This window comes from Myotis daubentonii, chromosome 10, assembly GCF_963259705.1.
Source record: "Myotis daubentonii chromosome 10, mMyoDau2.1, whole genome shotgun sequence".
In the NCBI taxonomy this organism is placed as follows: domain Eukaryota; kingdom Metazoa; phylum Chordata; class Mammalia; order Chiroptera; family Vespertilionidae; genus Myotis; species Myotis daubentonii.
In genome coordinates, this window is record NC_081849.1 from 73,560,420 (window position 1) to 73,576,760 (window position 16,341).

Below are 16,341 nucleotides of genomic sequence, written 5' to 3' on the forward strand. Positions count from 1 at the left end.
CTTGCTTATGCATTGATTAGCAAAACATACCTTGGAGCCATTTGGATGATGCCACGTGCCCTAGAAATACTACAGCTAGTCTGTGACCTGGAGCAGAAAAGGAATGACTTTCAAAAGACATCACCATTCCACCTCACAGGTTTGTCGTGCGCCTGAAATGCTGTTACATGTAATGCACTTTGAAGAGGGCAAGCGGTAAGTAAGGAATGAATATTGGCATTATTAGTATTAATTATTGCTAACATGTCTTCCAATATTTTGAAGTAGGTGTTTTGGCTGACACGACTGCCTTAAGGTAGTATAGCTTGAACCCTGTTTTGTAAGTCTCTGTTTAAGCTACTGGTGGCAGGTTTTCTGTTACTTGCAGCTGAATGCATTCCTAACTGATAGATACTACTTACATTTAGTCATATATTTAAATATAGTTTCACATTTTTTTGACACAAATAACATTTATGATGCAGCCCTTATCAAAGGTTAAATTATTACCTTAAAAATGAAGCTGAACAGATGATATTTGAGAAACGATGCCAGAACATTTTTCCATTGTGTAAAATTATTCTATTGGGTAAATGTGTGCCACATCTTTTTTATCCACTCATCTACTGATGGGTACTTGGGCTGTTTCCATAACTGGAAGCTGCTAGAAGGGATGCTGCCAATTAGATCTTAAAAGAAAATGTTGTTCCTCAGCACAAGCCCAAAGTAGCAATTTGTCTCTAAACCTAAAACTGCCCTTAAAAATTGCCCATTAACTATCTCTGTTCTTTTGAGGTTTGCTTAAAAGAATGGAGGCAGTGCATGAAAGATTGCTTTGAACCCACAAACTTCTAGAATCAATAAGTAAGTATGACAAATATGCAGCTGCAAACACAGGCTACCTTTTATGAAAAAGGAGGAATGACTCCAAGGATGAAATAAGAAACCCAGAGGGTAAAGCTGGAGCCATAGAAACTTATTTCCAGGCTTTGAGTCCTAATGAAGGAATTGTCACCTGTGCCCAGCTGAATTTTAGAATTACTATGGACCAGTGATTTTTGTGAATCTCCTTTTCCCCCTCTTTTTGAACAGTAGTGTCTATTCTGGTTATCCTATGCCTGTGCCACCATGGACTGTTAGTTATATCTTTAATTCACAGGTCTTCAGATTGAGAGAAAGTGTACTTAAGGACCTGTATTACAACTATATGCAATTATATGAATGAATCTCACAAACATTTGAGTGAAATAAGTTAGGCACACGATACATAATTCTATGTATATAAAATCCAAAACAGGCAAAAGTTACCTATGCTGTAAAAAAAAAAAGTCAGCATAATTATTATCTTGGAGAGAAGATGGATAGTGACTGGAAGGGGTATAAGGAGTCCTCTAGGGTACTGGACTCTGAGAGGACAGGGTAAGGTTATTTTGCATGTGAGATGAATGTAAATAATTAAGCCCAGAGAGCAGAGTGGTAGTTGAAAATATGTTCAAAGATTCTTTTTAAGGCCACTCAAAAGGTAGAGCCTCATTCCCCTTGCCTTGAGTGTGGGCTGGACTTTGTGAATCATTTCAAAAGAATAGAATAAGATAAAAATGACGGTATGAGTCAGAAAAGTAGACATGATAATTCCAACAGAGGTATAGTCTGGGTCCACTTAGGGAAGGGGCAATGAGTCATCACAACCTAGAATTCCAAACTTATCAAAACTGTCAATTAAATGTGAGAACAGAATAAAAATATTTTGAGACATGCAAAGCCTCAGAACATTTGACTATATTCACTCTTTATGAGGGAGTTATCTGAGGATGTACTCCAGCAAAACAAGAAGCGTATTAATAAAGAACTCTTTGCACTTTCTGGTCAATTTTTCTGTAAACCTAAAACTGTTTTTAAAAATAAACTTCATTAACAAGAGAAAGAAATGAAGGAAGGGAGGGAGGGAGGGAGGTAAAAGACATGGAGGAAACTTAAATACGTATTGCTAAGTAGAAGAAGCCACTCTGAAAAAGCTGTGTACCTTATGATTCCAACTATCTGACATTCTGAAGAAGACAAAACTATAGTCAGTAAAAAGATCACTGGTTGCCGGGGGTTCAGAGGCAGAGAGGAAGTGATGACTAAGTGGAGCACAGGGCATTGTTAGGGTAGTGAAACTACTCAGTGTGATACTGTAATGGTGGGTACCTGACATAATGCATTTGTCAAAATCTATGAAACTGACCAGTGTTGCTGAGCAGTTAGAGTGTCAGCCCATGCACTGAAGGGTCATGGGTTCGATTCCTGGTCAAGGGCACATACCTAGGTTGCAGGCTCAACCTTTGGCCCCGGTCAGGACTCATGTGGCAGGCAACGAATAGATGTGTCTCTCTCACCTCTCTCTCTCTCTCTGTCTCTCTCTCTCTCTCTCTCTCTGTCTCTCTCTCTCCCTCTCTCCCTCCCTCCCTCCTTCCCTTCCACTTTCTGTAAAAATCAATGGGAAAAAATATACTCGATGAGGATTAACAAAAAAACACAAACAAAACTTATGACACTGTACAATATAAAGAACAAACCCTAATATTAGTTAATAATGTGCCAATAATATCCAGAACTCTTATACACTGCCCTAAAAGTTCATGTAAATTGGTATAACCACTTAGGAAAACTGACAGTATCTACCAAAGCTGATCATTTGAATAACATATGACCTATCAGTTATAATAAATGTATCCATATTAATGCGAGATATTAATAATTGTAGGCTGGGGGGTCATGGGGGATGCTATACTTTCTGTGCAATTTGTCTCCAAACCTAAAACTGCCCTTAAAATTGTTCATTAAAAATATAAAAACAAAAAATCTCACTTATATAAAGTGTTGCCACTAGGAAAGGGGTGTTTGTTGGTGAGGTAGGGATATTTTTATTATTATTACAGTAAGTTCTTATATGCTATTTAAGATGTGTGTGGGTGGGGGGAGGTTACACCATGTGTATACATTACTTGGTTTAAATGTCTTTAATTTTTATAAAAGTCTGTTTACATATCAGGATGGCTAAAATGAAAAAGACCAAAGATACCAACTGTTGGCAAGGATGTAAAATATCCAGAACTCTCACACACTGCCCTAAAAGCTCATGTAAATTGGTATAACCACTTGGGAAAACTGTCAGTATCTACCAAAGCTGATCATTTGAATAACATGTGACCAAGCAAATTCACTCCTAGGTAAATGCTACCCCATCCCTCCCACCAAAATTTCACCAAAGGACATGTATTCTAATGTTCATTAACATTTTAATCACAATTGCTCTAAATTGGAATCTACCTAAATGCCCATCATGAGTTGCAGAAACACTGCAGAATATTTACACAATGGAATTCTATACACCAGTGAGAATAAACAATTTACAACTACATGCACTTACATAAATCTCACAAACATAATTTTGAGTGAATAAATTAGGCACATGATACATAATTTTATGTATATAAAATCCAAAAACACGCAAAAGTTACCCACACTGTAAGAAGTCAGGATAACTGTTATCTTGGAGGGGAGATGGTGACTGGAAGGGGTATAAGGGGTCCTTAGGGCACTGGTAATGCTCTGATGTTGTTTTTTAACCTGCGTGTTGGTTCCATGAGAATATTGAACTTAGGAAATTTTATGAAGCTGTGTTAATAATTCTTTTAATATATTAATTTTTAATATGCTTCAATATTTAAACCTAGACTTTAGAACCCTAAGTCACACCCTTTTTTCTACGTTCTAATAAACATTTAAAGAACATGTACTTAAAAAATCCTAAAGTGTGTGTGTATACACACACACACACACACACACACACACATACATACATACACTTTACAGTTAATTTCAATACTTGGAAGAATCTCAATGCAACATTTCTATGAATAGTTTCAGAAGCAAAAGAAGTCTAGTTTTGTGTTCAGTAGAATATTTATTCAAACAATTGTGTTTGAAGTTGTGATCGTTACCTTCCATGTGGGCTCTGGATATGTTTATAATGTTATAGGTTAAGGTTTGGGGTGACATGTATCAAAACAAATGAATGCGGACAATGAGAAGTCATTGTTCTTGTGAAATCTGAAATCAGGCAGTTTTCAGCTTCCTACTACTGGGTAACTTCCATCTAAGAAAAATCCTTTGTGTCACCTTCAGATACTGCAGAACTTTGGCTTGCTCATCAAGGGAGACTATGTTCTGTTATTCTTTGTGTCATGAGGAACTAGAGCTGAATTAAAAGCTTTAGAGCCTAAATCTAAAAATCAGCATCAGTGCTTCAACTATGATCTCTTTTGCTTTTAGTAATAATTTTTGTTGCTTCAAACATAACTATTGTACTCATTTGTTTCCTTTAACATAGGACGTACAAACCTCACACAAATTTAATTCCGATTTAGTTCTGTACATGTAGAGTAACATGGTACTTAAGCAATCCGTATGAATTTACTCCAAGTGAAAAACTTAGTGTGGAAATTTAGCAAGTTCTTAGGTCAGTAACTTTAATCAATTACTTTTATAAATTCTCAGATAGTCTAAAACATATAAGCAGCTCATTTTAAACATCTTTTAAAGGTATCAGGGTGATAAAAGAAGACCCCAAATTTTTAAGACTGCCTAAAAACCTCCCAATAATGAAAACTGTCTAATAAGTCAACTTAATCCAACCTCCTGCTGTATAGTTTGTCAGCAGGCTAAAAAAACAAAAACAAAATAGATTTACCTTTAATTCAACCACAAATTAGCTTCTCTTGTCTTTTAGCTATCCCAGACAGACCATACTCTGTTCTCAAGATGCTAAACTCCCAATCCATGCTAAACTCAGCATCCATGACTCCAATAGCACTTATTAGTTCCTATGTGGCCACCATTAATATGCATTTTTATCCTTTCAGTAATCCATCCTTTTACTCACCACACTGGTCTCCAGGAAGCAACGGCACAGAAAGTTTATGTAACTTATCTAAGAGTTCTAATGCAAACGAAAAAGACTTTATTCTATCCCAGGCACTGTGACTCACAGCTGTTACATTATGCCGACTCCATTTTTGATGCAACTCAGGTACAAAGACAAAATCAGGCCACACAGAGCTGTGAATCCTGCCCCTGCTAATATTCCACTTCTACCTTCTAGACTGTAATGAAAAGTCTAGCTCTATTCTTATTCTGTGGAACAACCCTTACTGATGCTCCTCGTATGGAACATTCTTTTCTTTCAGAATTTGGAAGAATGTGAGCTTTGGAATTTCTACCACTACCAAGGGGGACTTGGAGTCAGGACTCAAAACTAAATTGTGATGCATTTTTTAAGTCTTTATTGCTGACCAACTGGGTAATGGCTTGGGCTTCAGCATGAGGCACTGTCCTGGAGACTCACTGGATCAGTAGAGAACTGATGTAACATAGATTCCCAAGATAGCACAAAACACGTATCTCAAAACCTCCAGGAGTTTGCAGTTCACAAAAAAGTCAAAGTTTATCCCATAGCATATGAAAATGCTTTCCAATTCACATGTAAACATAAAATCCCATTTCAAAAACTATTAACATCATTAGAAAACACAGACACTGTGTATTCTCTAAAATTTATTTACAGTTAATAAATTAAAAAGCAAAGTACAACCAGATTGTAAATCTTACTCATATGCACATCAAACTGTCCAAAAGAATTCACTTCCATTACAAATAATTGCCTTATAATGCACTTAAGACATAACAGTCCATCAAGAAATATTTCACACACAGATAAAATATTATGAATATATGTCCATTAAAAAACACATTTTAAAGGGTGCTGTGGCAACCCTTAAAACAACAAAAAACTTTGAGTTCAAAATTGCTCAGTTTTTTGTATTCAAATATTTTTAATTTTTTTTAATTTTTTTATTAAAGAGTTTTCAGATTTGCACATAGCAAATCAATAGGTGTCAGCCACCGGCTTAAGTTATACTTGCCCAATAGGGTACTCAAACTTGGACAAAATAAATACACACCCCAACGACACTTTGCACTATCAACAATGAAGCTTGCCCTCAACAATCATAACATAAAAATAAGTTGCTGGTTGACAGAGGGATAAAAAATGACATCAGGAATTTCAAAAGGTTATTTGAGGTGCCAGTCACCACGTTTAGGCACTCAAGAGTTAAAAATTCATTGGAAGCATAGCAAGGTGATACACTTCCTTCTGGCTTCCCCTCTCTACTTGTGCCATTTGAGATATGAGAAGGTAAAAGAATGAATAACGATCACAGGATTTCTTACAAAAACTATCTACAAGCTAAGCTACAGACTCACTTAGAGGACAGTAAACGGTTGCCTCACCATAAAGGCCACCATGCCAAGTTCATTTTCACATTCTGCCCCAAAGTACCCATAAAATACTTTCCCTTTCCTATTAATATGCTAATCAACTATATTAGTTGTTTCTTCACATTTTAAAGTTGTAACATATGCTAAACTTGGCAAAAATAATGATTTACATCATTTTTACAAACTAGAAATGGCATGAATTTTTAGTCAATCCGATAAATAACATTGTATTCAGGAAGGGCAATTAGATCCAAACTGAAGTCAGACTGCCCAGGTAATCCAAAGAAGCTTTTATGTGAGTTCAAGTGTACTAAAGCAACAAGGCATGAGAGAAAAAAATATTAAGCATCTCAGTTACAATAAATGCATGGTGTCTGTGAGTATGTTTTCAGTTTTGTGCCGAGGAAAGTTATCCTCCCAGCTAAGTCTAATTTCAAAATCCTCTGGGAAACTATCTAGATAAGCTGTATGCTGAAATTACATTCTAATATGGCCATTAGACTTCTTAATTATTATAAAACTATATACAAAGTGAAGTGGTACAAATACAAAATGTTTCCCCTCAGGTGCTAGTTAGCCTAAGTTAATAGAGGGGGGAGAGGGGAAACGGATGAGGAGAAACCCTATATAAGTGAAATATAATTGGCAGTGGAAGCTAATAACCAGAAGAATATAGATAAGCTTCCTATCACACAAATATAAGTTAACACTCTCCATCTTCCAATTATTCACTTTTATTTATTCATGTGAGTGTTTGTAACAATGCATTACCGTTGACTAGTGAATAAAAGAATATGATGCTTTACTGGGAAAGTGGTATAAAGTCATATATATGTGTATATATAAAATATTCTTTTTAACAAAAACACTGAAATTAAAGTCACAAAGCTCCTACAATGGACTATTAAGCTTGGAAAAAAAAAATCATTTCAGAAAGCTATGCCATTTAAATTCTAAGAACACAAGAGTCAAAATTGCAGCTCATTATTCTCCTAAGAAGCTACCAAGCAGAGATAGACCTTAATATTGAGTATTACATATGTCAAGTTCCAGCCCAGGACAGATCGCTCCATGGCAGAATACCCCAATTTGAAATGATAGTGGTACAAAAACACTACTTGACCCTTAGACATTACAGTAAAATCTGGCTGTGGCACCACTGGCTAAAAACCATTAAGTCTTGCTGCCACCAATGACCAAAGGCACTTGAATAATCTAAAGTAACACTGGGCCATGTGGTATAAACACTACGTATTATAAAAGTGTAAGAGCAGGGTCAGCACTCTGTGTGGCTTGCTTGTGGTCTTCAGTTATCAAAGACCCATAACTGCAAACATGAACTTAAATGGAAACAAGATAAAAAAGGGAACTGGTGGAGCAAAAAAGTCAACTAACATGTTTATAAAAGTGGTGATAATAGTCTGGACACGTCTTATTATCCAACAACAACAAAAAGAAAGAAAATGAGAGCTATTTTGCCCCAAGTAACTTCAACCAGTTACTTATACCAAGAAATGTCCCCCGCCTCTTCTAGACCATGTATAATTCTGAGGATTCTAATAAGTATTCTGTTTATCATTTTAACCACAAAAGGTATCATTCATTTCTCCGATTGGACTCCCATTTCAAAATAAATTACCCTCGAAATGTTCCTGGACTTGTATGTTGGACCAGTGCAAGGAGGCCAAATCATTTCTAATCGGATTCCATCCATTTCTTTAACCAACACTTCTTTTTTTTTTTTTTTATAATGCATTCATTTTTTTTTAAAATCACAAGCCATATGGTTTCAGTGCACTTCAATTTTTATTCAATTTTTAAGTTTAACAAGTCAACTTTCCCTCAACAAAACTTTTGAGTTTCTACCATTTTCTTTAGAAGCTCAGTAAATATAAACTTTGTCAATAGAAAAATCTTTAGAAACACCTTAAAATAACCAACACAGTTGCATTTTGCATCTCTTTGCGTGCCATCAAAGCCGTACAAATCCTTGCACGATGAAGAGTCCGTCACAAGCTGGTGTTGCTTGGAAAACATCCTTGGTCAGAGCGCTGGAATCCAGTCCACACCGGGAACCGAGCGGGAGTCGGAATACCCTGAGCGCGAGCGAGTGCACCACCACGAACACGGCCGACCGGTCGTCCGGAGAGAGGGGTGGCAGGCAAAACGGAAAGGAGGGGGGGGGTATCGAGGAGGAGGAGGGGTGTCAAAAGCAAGTGGGTTCTGACTTATGACACGAGCGCGGAACCGAATTCCTTTGGAGAAAGAACGGCTTCTTCGGGGGGCTTCCAGACCGGTGAGGTAGAGTCCAAGGGGAGAGGAGGGGCCTGCCCCGCGGTCCCGGGGACGTCCCCGTCGGGGGAGGGAAGGAGGGGGGCCCTTCGGAGGGTCCAGCGGCCTCCTCCCCCCGCAGGCCGGGCGCCGAGGGGCAGCGGCGGGCGCACAGCCCGGGGTCCCAGACGGCGGCGCCGCGTCCAGGGCGCACCTCCGGCGGCTGCTTCGCCCGTAAAGTGCACAAGGGGCCCGAGTCCGGCCGCATCTGTAAACACTCGACTGACACCTGTTCGTCCCTCCCGGCGGGGCTCCGTCCGGGGGCGGGCGGCTGCCGCTCACGCCCGAGGCACCGGGAAGCGGCGGAGCCTCACCACGGGCTCCAGGTTCACGCGCAGGACCTGGCGCGCCCGGCGCCGCACGGCCGCCAGGCTGCGCTCGCCCCACACGTCGCCGCCGACGCGGATGGTGGGGAAGCTGGTCAGCGTCGGGGTGGCCGCCCTCCAGATCTCCTCCAGGGTGCGGCCGCCGAAGCAGGCGCCGAGGGGGCCGGGCTCCGCGGCGTGGGTCTCCCCGGGCGCCGGCGGGGGCGGCGGGGGCGGCGGCGGCTTCTTCCTCCTGCGGGCGGCGGCCGCCCGGACTCCGCGGCGCCTCCTCCGGGCCGCCCTCCGGGCCGCGCGGCCCCGCGCCGGCCTGCGCGCCGGGGGCGCTGGGGGGTCGGGCACCAGGGCCCGGCAGGAGGCGTAGCCGTAGACGTCCTTGCTGCGCAGGATGTGCGGGGAGAACTGGTGCTTGAGGCTGCACAGGAAGCCCCAGAGCTCCGCGTCCGAGCTCATGAACTCCGTGCTGCGGGGCATGAACAGCTTGAAGGCTTCGCCCAGCGCCTTGGTGGTGTCGGCCAGCGACAGCTGCGAGCGCGAGTGCACCACCTTCTCCTCCTGCGCCGCCAGCCCGGCCCCGGCGCCGGCCCTCCCGCCGCCGCCGCCCCGGAAGGCCGAGGCCGGGGCCGCCGGGGGCCGCCGCCTCTTCCCGGAGCGCCGCATCGGAGGCCGCTCGGGGCCGCCCGCGCCCGCCGGGCCCCGCCGCCTCACCCCGCGCCCGGCCGGCTCCGCGGCGGCGGCCGCTGAAGGCGCCTACCGCCCGGCGCGCCTGTCGCTACTTTTCTCGCCTCGGCCGCCGCCCCTCCCCCTCCGAGGGCGGAGGACGCGGGCGATCCCGCCGCCGGTGCAAGATGGCGGCCGGCGCCCACCCCTGGGCTTTGTCATTGGACGGCGCCTCGCCGCCCGGCTTCTCTTTCTTCTCCTCTCCCGCTTCCTTTCACCCTCTGCCTTTCTTTAAAGGCGCCCGCCGCCGGCCCCGCCCACCGCGGCCTCGGCTCCGCCCATTGGGTGCTCTCCGAAGAGGGGCGGGGCCAGTGGGGTAGAGGCCAGTTCCGGGAAGATGGTGCTGGGGTGGCTGGCGGTGGTGGCCCTGGAGCCCGAGGCCACTGTTGGGTGGGGAGCCATGGGCGCGGGGAGGGTGGCCGTCAGCTCCCCCTTGGGGTGGGGGGGGCCTCTCAGGGTGCGTGGGTCTCCCTCCCTCCATGTGGAGATGGAGCTGGGGGCTCTACCGGTCGGCTGTGGCTCGCATCACAGGGAGCTTTAGGTCGAAATCAAGAAGCAATAGGCCTTTCCCAATCTCCCCTGAACCCTCAACGGCCTCTTCGGGCAACTTCATCCAACTCTTCCCTCTTTGCGCCCCGATCCCTTCCAGTCGACCCCTGGGCGTCCAGAGCCACTCGGGGAAGAGCGGGGGCATCCGTGATATGACCCCCTTCTAGACGGTGGACCATCTTCATAGTGAAGATACTCCTGTATCCAAGATCAATGGCAATGAAATTGTTTGGAACAGGATAATGTTATAATTTACATTTATCTTGTAATTTTCTCTTGAATGCCCTTAAATTTTTAAGGTTAAAAAAAATCCAATACCCAGAATATTGAGGTAGGCATGAAAATTTCACCTTTCGTGAGCATCTTAATTTGCAGTAGAGCGCTGAGAAAGCACAGAAGATTTTGTGATCTGCATCTCGTTGCTAATGGTTCCTTCAAATATTTTAGCTGAAAGATGCCTAGTTCAATCTCTTTATGTCACAGATGAGGAAATTGGGACCCTTAGAGGTTCGTTAATACACCTTGCTGATAGGCCTGGGACTGTAGGTCTTTAGATTCCTAATCTAATGACCTATATAGATTTTAGAGGATTTTTTCTAGTTGTGCTGTCCGGACTCTAAAAGGTTCAACAGAAAATTATGCATACATGGAATAACCAAGGGACAGAGCTGTACCCTTATTTCTACTTCCACATTACCCAGAATTAAACTGTTTTTATGTGTCTTATATTGGACTTACTGATAACATGTTGTTTGAACCAGATAATACTTTGTTGGTTAGTTTCAATAATAAAAGCAAGACTTCCTACAAGAAAACAGTTCTCTACCTACCAAAATCATGGTAACCTTATGAAGAGAAAATCATTTTCCTAGAAAAGCACACCCTGTTCTCAGAGCAAGGTTAGAGAGCAATTACCAGCTTCCTAAATCCTCATGTAAAAATGAGATCATAACTGTTGTCATCATAGTTCTTGGTGAGTCTGGGAACACAGAGTAATATAAAATTTGAATAACTTCCATTGGAATGCCCCTACATATTGACATAGAAAAATCTCACATATTAAGCCAGTGGAACTTTAAGGGGACTTCATAATGGAAGAAAGGGGTAAAAGGAGGATTTATGTACTCCTGGTTTCTCATATTGTTTTCCTCTCTCTTCCATGTTAATAGTATTATAAGTACTTAGGGTCTTTTGCCTCATAAATATATACCAGGAATCCTCACAGACTTACAGAATTTATCTCAATTAAGAGGATGAATCTTTTTCAACATAATTTTTATTTTCATAAAACAAGATCTCAACAAATGGCTGAGTATTTAATAGTTCATTTTTATAATACATACTCATTTAATTTACTTAAAACCAAACTATTTTTATGAAATATTTTTAGTATCATGTTAAAGTGCTTAAATTATTATATACTTTTAAATTTGGTATTGTTTGACCTCTCTATTTCTCTGTTTTTTTTTTAATTTCTTAATTTCTACATTTTTTCTTTAACTTCTACTTTGCTTGCCTCAGTCTTAAAAAATGGCTCCTCACCTATTCTCCGAAGTAAGTAAAATTTACACAGAATAATGATATGTTTCTTCTTGTTTCTGGGACTTTCCTGAGACACTATAAAGTTTATGGAAGTTGACAAATTAAATTTTTGTTCTTGAAGAATAATAGTTTAAATCCTCAGTTTATTCCTTTACTTCTCAAGGGAAATGATGCTTCCTTTTTCTGATAAATGATGGATAATAAAAATAAAAAAATCTAGCTATGTATATTTCTGAATTTGTGTAAAAATGAATCCAAGCAGAATAAGTGATTGGAGAAATTAATTAAAAATAAAATATATCTCTTAGCTATCCAGAACCTTTAAGATCCCACTTCTATGAAAATAATTTACTTCTTGGAAAGTGGCAAAAAATAAAAATAAAAAGTATATGTGAGTGATTGTGAGTATCAACTCTGGAATCAAATAGATCTTTACAGCAAATATCCTTGAGCACTTTTTAAAATCTTTCTGAGCCTCAGTTTTTTCACCTATGAAATGGGCAAAGAACTTCTACTTCAAAAGATTGTTTTGAGGATTGTATGAGATAGCATCAGTAAAACATTTACTACAGTATTTTGATCACAGTAAGCATCCAATAAATAATGACTATTCTTATTTGTCTTATTTAATTATGAGGATTTTATTTAGTTTAGCCAACATATTTCTATAGTACAGTGCAAGATTTAAAAAAATAGTAATAAATTGATAAGAAGAAAATGAAAATGTTTAAGTAACAGAACAGAAGGCAGGAAAAAAAAAAGAAACGAAAAATACAGAACAGAAAACAAAATAAAATAAGAGAATCTATCAATCAACATAACACTGCATACTAATGCTTATTGATCAGATCAGAAATTTCCCAGATGGTAAGTGAACCAAGCAATTGACCAGACTTGAAATTAGCAAGACCTAAATTAACCAAAATTCTTTGTTCTTCTGGTCTACTTGAAAGATTTTCCTTATGTTTAATCAAAATCTATTTCCATGTTGTCTTTTATCCATTGTCCGTCTTCTAGAACTTCATAAAACCATTGTAAAAACTGTTTTAGATAGTCAGATCTTCAAAGTAAGCAACTTCATCCTGTTAACTCAAATTTAAAGCCTAATAAAAACCCTAAATTTTTTCCCACAGGAACTTTTCCCAAATTATGTATGCCTTGCACTTACTGTACATGGGAGATTTTACATTTATCTTTATTAAACTTCATCATTTTAGTTTCAGTCCAACATTCCTATCTATTGTGATACTTTTGAATCTGGATTCTGTCATGTCTGATTTTAATCCTTTCAGTAAATTAAGCAAGCATCCTTCCACCTTAAACCAAGTCATCAGCGCCACAACCAGTTAGCACAGACTTAATGACAAAGACCTATGTCACTCTACTGAATACTTGTACATGCTGATACACATCCACTTTTGGGGTATGGTTCATCCATTAGCCTCAAGCCTGGCTTATATTATCATCAAACTCACACTTTCTTATTCAGGAAGATATTATAAAAAACTTTGTCACATTTTTGTTGCTATCAAAATATACTGTTGACCTGGCTGGGTGGCTTGGTTGGAGTGTCATCCCATACACCAAAATGTTGCAGGTTCAATTCCCTATCAGAGCACATACCTAGGTTGCTGATTTGATTCCACGTTGGGGCACGTATGGGAGGCAAATGGTCAATGTTTCTCTCTCTCCCTCTAAACATAACCTCAGGTGAAGATTAAAAATATATATATATACTGTCTGTAGGCCTTTCCCTAACCTACTGAACCTGGTATCCTTATCAAAAAAGAAATGAAGCCATCACATAATTTTTTAAATAAGTTTACACTGTTTGATCTCAATTGTAGACCCCACTCATCCTATCCTCCTTAATAATTTGGAGCTCAAGTGCAGTTACATATAAAAATAACCAGTTTGAGACCAATTATACCAAATAAGAATATTAATATATATGCCTAGTCTGAAGCAAAACTTCCTGCCAAACTTCACCACAATGTATTCCTAAAATGTCTATTCACTCAGTCATTCAAATAATTTATTGAGAGTCTACTATATACCACGCTGAGTGAGGGGGAATAAACAGTGTGCAGAACTGTATCAGGAATCTGCCACATGATCCTCATAGGCTCGTATTATTAGTTTCTTACTTCTGCTGTCACAAATATCACAAACTTGGTCGCTTAAAGCAACACAAATGTAGTACCCTACAGTTCTGGAGGTCTGCAGTTTGACACTGGACTTACGAGGCTAAAATCGAGTTGTCAGCAGGACTGTGTTCTTTCCTGAAGGCTCTGGGGGTGAATCCATTTCCTTGCCTTTTATCTTCTAGAAGCCACTGACTCTCCTTATCTTACGAACTCATCCTCCATCTTCAAAGGCAGAATGTTAAATCCCTCTGACCATTCTTCAATATCCCATCTCCCTCTGACTCTTCTGCTTCTTTCTTGAATCTTAAAGGAAACTTGTGATTACATTGGGCCCACAAGAATAATCTCCCTATTAATTTTAATTGAATGTATTGGGGTGCCATTGGTTAATAAAATTATGTAAATTTCTGGTATACAATTCTACATCATCTGTCTTTTGTACTGTGTTTGCCATCCTAACTCAAGCCTCCTTCCATCACCATTTATGCCCCGTTTATCCTCTTTAAAAGTCAGCTGATTAGCAACCTTAATTCCATCTGCAAACATAATTTCTCTTTTCCATATTACCTAACATTCTTGCATGTTCCAGATGTTAGGACGTGAACATCTTTGGGGGACCATTATTCTGTCTACAGAGTTATAGGTTTAACCATTAATAATGCAGATTTAACATATACTGAATATTCACATTCTGTGCCAGACTCCATGCTAACCAGTTCACATGGATCACTTCATGTAATCTTCACAACAGTCCCATGAGGCAAATATTATTCTACACACCCCATTATACAGATCAACAGACTGTACTAGTTATGTTTCCTTGCTCATTTCCTCCATCTTCCTCTTTCCGAATCTTATCCATCCTTGGAGGCTCCTCACCAAAGCCTTTTGATCCCCTATGTGCTTTCTTCCTCCTGTAAAAAGTGTATCATTTTTCTTTTATCTCCCTAGTAGCATGCTTCCCCACCCCTATCCATACGTCATCTTATCCTTATGCACAGTTACTGACAGGATGTGTCATTATATCTCAGTTGTGTTGGGACAGAAGAACGAGTATGAACTATCTAAATTATAAACTTCACAGTGAGACACATTAAAAGAGAGAAACAGGAAAAGATGTCTTACTCAGCTTTCAATTCATCATTTACTTGTCAGGTATATAGAAATAGTGTTTTAATATGTTTCTCTGCATATAGTACTTTATAGTTTAAAAATAAGAGATTGGATCCTCAAAAAACCAGGTGAGGAAAACAAGAAAAAATATTATACTCAGTTTGTGGCTAAGGAAACTGAAGCCCAATAAGGTTAAGTGATGTGTTCAAGGTTAAAATGATAAAGCTCAACCCTGAACCAGTTTTCTGATGTGAAGACCAGTAATCATTTTGGTAGTGTTTCTCCTTGCTCATAGTAAGAACACTCAACAATTATTTTGAAGCATCTTTTAATGTTAAATATTATAGAATCTATATTTATAACTTTACCCTTTCCATTCTCATTTTGTTCTAATTTTAGCCTTGAGTAACGTGAGCTAGATAACCCATTAAGACAATTACCCTCTTTAGAATTCCCTCCGCATTCAGGTAGAAACTCAAAATAGTCGCTGTCTCAATAAATACATGATTAATTTAGAAAATATGTTGGGGAAGAAAAGGCCAAAAAGACCACAAGGTATATCATTTTAAAAATATGTCAATTTAAAATTCTTAACTCTTATTTTTGAAGATTTGTGGCTAGACTAACTAGAAATGTTTTCCCCAAATTGTGGCCAGGAAAACATTTCCACTACCTCAACCCTTTTCCACTTGACTGTAGTTCAATGACTCTTCCTTTCTGTACTGAAAAAGATCAAGGATCCTCCCTCCCAAGCCATTTACCAGCTTTTATTGCATTGCTCCCACCAATGATTCTTATAACTAATGAGACAGTAGGATGTATTTTATATGTTAGGAAATTTTAATATAAAATATATTTGTTGTGAAAACAATATTACAGTAACATTGATTTAAATTTTTTGAATAAAATATTCACTTTATGTATCAATATTCAAATATTTATTATGTTTCCTTAGTTCTGTCCAAATTTATATTGTCATGTAGTTTTTTGCCACTTAACATATAAACATTTCTCCATATTTTTATATAATCTTAATACTTCCAGTTCTTCATTATAATATTTCTTTCATCAGGATATTCAAATATTGTTATTTTCTTCTATAACTAGTGAGAAAGAACATTTTATTTTATATTTCTTAACTTCTATTTTTGTTATTTGAATTGTCCCTTCATGATCTCTCACAATTGATTATTTATTGTGATAGACATTTAAAAGAAAATATATTGGTTTAGTATGCTATTGAAATATTAACTTTTTATTACATATCACTGTGTATATATATATTATAAGAGTTAATAAAATTTCTACTGAAA

General features: G+C 39.5%; 2 protein-coding genes across 2 annotated transcripts in view; both read right to left on the minus strand.

Moving 5' to 3' along the window:
• Window positions 1-16,341, minus strand: part of LOC132211130 (ubiquitin-conjugating enzyme E2 R2-like) — a 920,533-nt gene that overhangs the window by 220,647 nt on the left and 683,545 nt on the right. The window lies entirely within an intron of this gene.
• Window positions 5,565-9,913, minus strand: CCDC71L (coiled-coil domain containing 71 like). The gene has a single exon (XM_059712807.1). It carries the CDS (start codon window positions 9,615-9,617, stop codon window positions 8,913-8,915), a length of 705 nt encoding a protein of 234 aa, XP_059568790.1. The 5' UTR covers window positions 9,618-9,913; the 3' UTR covers window positions 5,565-8,912.